The 7,202-nt window shown below is 41.9% G+C and overlaps 1 protein-coding gene and 1 long non-coding RNA gene across 2 annotated transcripts in view; one reads left to right on the forward strand and one right to left on the reverse strand.

Annotated features, from left to right (window-relative positions):
- Positions 1 to 7,202, forward strand: part of GLP1R (glucagon like peptide 1 receptor) — a 96,094-nt gene that overhangs the window by 81,896 nt on the left and 6,996 nt on the right. The window contains exons 10-12 of the mRNA XM_038396313.2: positions 158 to 246; positions 3,362 to 3,500; positions 4,638 to 4,679. Of these exons, the coding sequence (XP_038252241.1) occupies positions 158 to 246; positions 3,362 to 3,500; positions 4,638 to 4,679 (270 nt within the window). The remainder of the gene's footprint in view (positions 1 to 157; positions 247 to 3,361; positions 3,501 to 4,637; positions 4,680 to 7,202) is intronic.
- LOC122459468 lies at positions 4,401 to 6,250 on the reverse strand. Its single transcript, XR_006280181.1, has 2 exons — positions 5,731 to 6,250; positions 4,401 to 4,725 (listed from the first exon to the last, which is right to left on the reverse strand). It is a non-coding gene; the product is annotated as an uncharacterized LOC122459468 (long non-coding RNA).

Below are 7,202 nucleotides of genomic sequence, written 5' to 3' on the forward strand. Positions count from 1 at the left end.
AGAGCTGAATTCCATAGCAAATTCTGCAGCTGCAGAAACGTGGAATACACAGGGCCCTGTCTATAGACACCTTGACACAATGCATGTTCATCCATATATCTTGTCTTGCAAATATACTTCCTGATGATTATATCAGCTACTTCTTTCTTTTCTCCAGGTGAATTTCCTGATCTTCATCAGAGTTATATGCATCATCATTTCCAAGCTGCAAGCAAATCTGATGTGCAAAACTGACACAAAATGCAGGTAAGTTATTTGGTGAGCTAGCACTCGCTGTGCCCTTTTGAAAAGGGAGACACAAGCAGGAGTGGAGTGCCATAGGAGATTAAAGATTTCAGGTACTGGGTGGTATGTAGGAGGCATTGCACATAACTATGATAGTCCAGAACAACTGACCACAGATGAAGCCCGCTGGTGGGTACAGAGCTTATGGTAAATCTGCCCTATCAATGCCTTTGTTGTACCTGCTCTATGGATTAAATGGAGGTCTTGGTCTTCTGGGGCTGTCAATCCAGAATTTACCATGAGCACTGAAACAAAAAATCCATTAGGCAATTATTTTTAAGAAACGGAGAAAAACACTGTTGTCCTTGTTTCCATCACTGCTCTTACTTCCCCTCTCCACTAGTTACTGTGCCCTCCTATCATGACCTATGTGTCCTAAATTTTCTGACCATATTTGTGTGATTCTTCGTCTGGTACAGTATGTGAGGCTTACTGCATGAGTTTAATTTTTACCTTGCAGACTTCTTTGCATGTGGACTGTTCGTGGCTCACCTGGACAGCTGTTCACACCACCAACATTCATGGGCATATTCTTCAACCCTTGATTTCTCTGTCTTTGGGGCTTTAAGATCCTTCCCCCAGATTAATCTTGGGTGATGCACAAAGTTGTCCCACCTAATGCTGTGCATATCATGACACTGCATTGGTGCATGACAGCTTGAGTCATCACAATACCTTGTGACCCACTGTCATCATGTTTTGGTGGAACAGTATGATGCCTTGATACAAGGGCCCAAAACAAGGACCCACTAGTCTGGATTTGCTCCAGTACGTCACAGACATCTTAAGTAAGACCCTCACCTCCACTTACAGAGGACTCTCTAAACATTGATATGATGGGTAGCTAAGTCTAGGACCAAGGGAACATTAAAGACCTTGCCATTGTTAATCACATTTTGTTCTCTCTGTTATAACAATTCACCATAGCAATTGCTAATCTCTGCCTGCCTTTGCACATGAAATAATGGCTGTCTAAGGGGTATTTGGTGCTCAGCATGAGAGAAGGGGACTCCTTTTGGAGGGTTGGGAGAGATAAGATGGATGTGGGTCCACTTTATCTCTCACTATCACAAACTCTGTGACCCTCATGATAGGGAGGTTTATAAATCCTGAACTTTGATACGGCGGAGCCCTCTCTGAGTGATGATGTGTTTTGTGGCAACACACTCCAAAAAGCTTCACTATAAGCAGAGTTTCACTCTAACAGGAGAAGACTTGCCTGGCAAAAGATCCTCTCCTTTTCACCCAGGAATACGTAAGTCCTGTAGCCTATCCCTGCAGCTCGAAGGGGCATTGACAATTGTTAGGTGGGAGCCCTGAAAAGTTCCATCTTCACTCCAAGAGCCTAGAAAGATCAGGCTGGCTCCTGTGATGAGAACAAAACTGGAGGCCAGTGATTCCTCTCCACTCCTCTTCAAGAAGTTAGTGGTAACTTCTCCTTTCTGATGTTTCCTGAGGAGGTGGAGAGAGAGTGAAAGGCATTGATGGAGTTCGAAAGGTCTTGCACTTTTGCTGTGTTCTTTATAGCTGTTTGGTAGTTAAATATACCAACACTAGGTGCCCTAGAAATGCACTGGATTAGATTCAAGAGTATTTGGAATACAATTGATCTGATCTGTGCTGGTGTCAGGCAGGATAGGTTCTCCTTATCCCTCTCAGTACTTTCTCTCTTGTTGATGGAGATCTTGATGGCAGCAAATCCCTTTTCCTGTGTGGAGGAGCTGAGGTTGTTGGGAAACTTCTTGCCTGCCTCAGAGAATTTTATCTTGGGAGACTGGCCCGTTATTCCCCACAAGGGTGTTTCTCCCACTTTTGCAAGACCTCCTAGCTGAGTAGAGCCATGTTGGGACTCCCTTCTGAACCCATTAGCATTGTTGATATGCCAACCAAAGGGGCTGCTGCACAGCCACACGAGGTGCCTCTCCCTTTCCCCCATGAGGGTCCCCAGAGCAAGTTGAGCTTCTGCCGTATGAGGAAGCAAGAGGCTGACCCTGGCTTCCTCAGGTGGCAGTGAAGAGCCCTAATTGCAAGGCAAGTGTGGCTGCTAGATTTCCTTTTTAAATCATCTCTCAGCCACTCCATGGAATCCCCTGCCTAGGGCCATTGGTGAGCCTGCATCTCCCACTTGCCTGTAAGTGCACACTGATGTAAAGAGCTGCTTTGGTTCTCCATCTCTCTGCTTGCATATCACTTTGAAACACAGCATCTAGGGTGCGAAGCTAATCAAGAGCCTGCATTCAGTAACTTTGAGAGCCTTGAGATTCCACTGGGGCCTCTGCTTCCCATTTACTGGAGGAACAACTTGCATCTTGTCTGAAAATGACAACTCCTCACGAAATGCTGATAACATGTTAGCAGGTTCTCTGGCCCCAGGCAGCCTAGGAATTCCCATCTTAGGGATCTGTCATCTTTCATTAGCAGGTTGTGTTGCTCAGTGCCTTACTCCTCTCATCAGAGTTAAGAACCATTGTTTTGGGAAGCATTCTGCTCCTCCTGTGTATTCATATCTCTGCTTATTGCTCTTGCACTGGGTTTTCCCCTCACTACCCAGGTCCCTGGTCTTTGGAGCTTGCCTTGTAAACATCAGCAATCATTCCCTTTTACTTTTACGTTCACATCTCTCATTTGACAAAGCTCAGTGACTTACAGTTAATGTTAGCTATAGTGCTTTGAAGATGTAATGTGCTATGTAAGTGCTAAGGAATACTCAATAATCCTTTGGCCTTTGCTGGCGCTTTCAGTCCAGTGATCTCAAAGCGCTGTACAGTCAGCACTCCTCCTTATGCAGTAATTTATAGTATTCTGCATGCCTGCAGTGCCTTTGAACCAGCAATCTGAATGTGCTTTACAAACATTATTGAATTAATCCTCACAACCCATATTGTCGTGTGGAAACATTATCCCCATGCTGTACATGGGGGAAACTCAGGCACACTGTGGTAAAATAACTTGTCTGAGGTCACCCAATGACTCCGTGAGTCAGAAACAGAACTAAGGAATCCTAACTTCCAGATTTCTGTGCTAAATCAGTGCTGCTATACTGCCTGCTATGACTTCCCTTTCTTTATTACTTTAGATTGGCCAAGTCTACATTGACTCTGATCCCGCTGCTGGGGACCCATGAGGTCATCTTTGCCTTTGTTACTGATGAGCATGCCAGAGGAATGCTACGCTTTGTGAAGCTCTTTTGTGAACTCTCCTTCAACTCCTTCCAGGTAACACCCAGGAAACACACATTCAACCCAGTTTGTATGTTAAATGCTGCTGGAAACCAGTTTGTCTTTCATGGCAGTACCCTAAATTTCTTTCCTAATTCAGCTCTTGATGTTAGAGGATTATGAACCTAGGAAAAGTAGGGTAGCCAGAGTGCTAAAATCAGGTGGCCAGTCCTGGTTCTGGCATGCCACACACTCTCCTTTTTAGTGCTTCCTAGATCTCCAGCAGTGATCTGGCCCTTACATCTGCATGTTAATTTCTGTTTTATATGTAAAACCTAAAAACAAAATTGTCCTTGGTCTCCTGGGAAACTATAATGGTGTTACCCAGGGCAAATTGTATGGTTTCTATGATGCTTTTTTGGAAATCTGACCCTTGAAAGGCACATCTGTAGGACTATAACTGTGCATGTGGGGAGGTAGTTAAGGAGTATGGATAGAAAGGATGTGGGGGATTCTGTAATGATTCTTTTTCAGCTGTTGTCTCACATGTGACCTCTTTTATAGGAATTTCCCCATTTGTGGTGGGTGACCATTATTCTTCTAAAAAAGAAAAGGAGTACTTGTGGCACCTTAGTGACTAACAAATTTATTTGAGCATAAGCTTTTGTGAGCTACAGCTCACTTCATCAGATGCATCCAATGAAGTGATCTGTAGCATCCAATGAAGTGATCTGTAGCTCACGAAAGCTTATGCTCAAATAAATTTGTTAGTCTCTAAGGTGCCACAAGTACTCCTTTTCTTTTTGCGAATACAGACTAACACGGCTGCTACTCTGAAACCTGTCATTATTCTTCTAAACTTCCCACAGGCACCTACAGCCTGCATTTCAATGTCCCCATGAATTGCTGATGTATGGAGTAATTATAGGCCATGGTCAGGGAAAGGGGAGAGTTTAAGGCGCAAGGGTTAGTGGAACCTAAAAACGTTTGTGTCCTGTGGGACCTGTTTGGGATCATGTCATCAAGATTTTTCTCAGCAGAGAGGAATAAACTCTCATCCACTTTTCTGTTTTTTCTCTAACTATGGAGCATTCTATGTTGGAATGAGATTCTCCTCCCCCTGCAGGTTTGACTAGCAAAACTTGGAGCATTTCTGTGGGCTGTTTTTCTGACTGTTGTCTTGTTGGATTTCAGGGACTCATGGTGGCGATTCTCTACTGCTTCATCAACAATGAGGTAAGAGAGACACCAGAGCAGCTCCAGCTTGCCATATCACCATCCACTGCAGAAAAAGATATCGAAAATAGTCTTGAACTATTAATTGTATCACTTCAGGTTTGTTCTAGGGTTCTGCATACAGTAATGACTCATTGGAGGAAATTATAGGGTGATTTCTTATCACACAGGCTATGGGAAAGGATTCAGGCTGCATAATTCAGGGATAGTTGCGGGCAGAGTCCTGCGAGTTTATATGATGCAACCTTTTCATAGATTCCAAGGCCAAAAGGGACCACTGTGATCTAGTCTGAACTCCTGTATAACACAGGTCATAGAACTTCCCCTAAAACAATTCCCAGAGCGGATCTTCTTTTAAAAAAAAAAAAAAAAAAAGTCCAGTCTTGATTTTAAAAATTATCAGTGCTGGTGAATCCACCATGACCATTGGTAAATTGTTCCAGTGGTTAATTTCTGTCGCTGTTAAAAATGTATGCCTTATTTCCAATCTGAATTTGTCTAGCTTCAACTGCCAGCCATTCGATTGTGTTGTACTTGTCTCTGCTCAGTTGAAGAGCCCATTGTTAAATATTTGTTTCCTATGTAGTTACTTAAAGACTGTAATCAAGTCACCCCTAAATCTTCTCTTTGTTAAGCTACATAGATTGAGCTCCTTGAATCTATAACTCTGGAGAACGTTTTCTAATATTTTAATCATTCTTGTGGCTCTTCTCGGAATTCATCAGTATCTTTCTTGAAATTGTGGACACCAGAACTGAATGCAGTATTCCAGCAGTGGTTGCACCAGTGCCAAATATAACCTGTCTACACCTACTTGAGATTCCTGTGTATGCATTCAAGGATCACATTAGCCCATTTGACCACAGTGTCACACTGGGGAGCTCATGGTCAGCTGATTACCTGCCATGACCCCCAAACCTTTTTCAGAGTCACTGCTTCCCTGGATAGTGTCTCCCATCCTGTAAGTATGATCTACATTCTTTGTTCCTAGATGTGTAGTTTTGCATTTAGACATATTAAAATGCACATTGTTTGCTTGCACCCAGCTTACCAAGCAATCCAGATTGCTCTGTATCAATGACCTGTCCTCTTCATTATTTGCAGCTCTCCCAATTTTTGTAGCATTTGCAAACTTTAGCAGTGATGATTTTGTTTTTTTCAACATTGAGAAAAATGTTAAATAGCGTTGGGCCAAGAACCAATCCCTGCAGGATCCCCTAGAAATACAATTATTCAATGGTCATTCACCTTTTACAATGACATTTTGAAACTTATCAGTTAGCCTATTTTTAATCTATTTAATATGTGGCTTATTAACTTTATATCGTTCTAGTTTTTTAATCAAAATGTCTTGTGGCACCAAATCATATGTTTTACAGAAGTCTTAATATATTACATTGACACTGTTACTTTTATCAATTATATTTTTTGATGACATTACAGGTACTGTTTGATGTGACCTTTTTTCCATAACCCCATGTTGATTGGCATTAATTGTATTACTGTCTTTTAATTTTTTATTAATTGAGTCTCATATCAGCGGCCCGATTATCTTGCCCAGGATCAATGTCAGTCCGACAGGCCTATAATTATCTGGAATGTCCTGTTTACCCTTTTTAAATATTGGCACAACGTGAGCTTTCTTCCAGTCTTCTGGAACCCAGTGTTCCAAAACTTATTGAAAATCAGCATTAATGGTCCAGCAAGCTCCTCGGACAGCTCTTTTAAAACTCTTGGATGTAGTTATCTAGACTGACTGATTTTTAAATATCTAACTTTAGTAGCTGCTGTTTAACATCCTCCTGAGATGCTAGTGAAATTGAAACAGTGTTACATGATTTGATCACATTGTGGTTTTTCCCCTCAAATACAGAACAGAAATATTTATTGAACACTTCTGCATTGATACTTTTCGGCATCATTTTCATGTAGTAATGGACCAATATCATTGTTAGGATTCTTTTTGTTCCTAATATATTTAAGGACAATAAGAAGGATGTTTTTAATGATGCTGACCATAGATTTCTCCTTGTATTCCTTTGCTTCCCTTATCGATTTTCTACAATTCTGATTTATTATTCATTACTATCAACTTCCCCTTTCTTCCATTTGTTATATAACGGATATAAACTGGCCATCAGGAGGTTTAGACTTGAAATTAGATGAAGGTTTCTAACCATCAGAAGAGTAAAGTTCTGGAATAGCCTTCCAAGGGGAGCAGTAAAGGCAAAAGACATATCTGGCTTCAAAACTAAGCTTGGTAAATTTATGGAGGGGATATGATATGATGGGATAGCCTAATTCTGGCAATTAATTGATCTTTGACTATTAGCAGTAAATATGCCCAATGGCCTGTGATGGGACACTAGATAGGGTGGGATCTGAGTTACTACAGAGAATTCTTTCCTGGGTGTCTGGCTGGTGAGTCTTGCCCACATGCTCAGGGTTGATCACCGTATTTGGCGTCGGGAAGGAATTTTCCTCCAAGGCAGATTGGCAGAGGCCCTGGGGGGGGTTTTGCCT

The sequence above is a fragment of the Dermochelys coriacea genome, chromosome 3 (genome assembly GCF_009764565.3).
Source record: "Dermochelys coriacea isolate rDerCor1 chromosome 3, rDerCor1.pri.v4, whole genome shotgun sequence".
In the NCBI taxonomy this organism is placed as follows: domain Eukaryota; kingdom Metazoa; phylum Chordata; order Testudines; family Dermochelyidae; genus Dermochelys; species Dermochelys coriacea.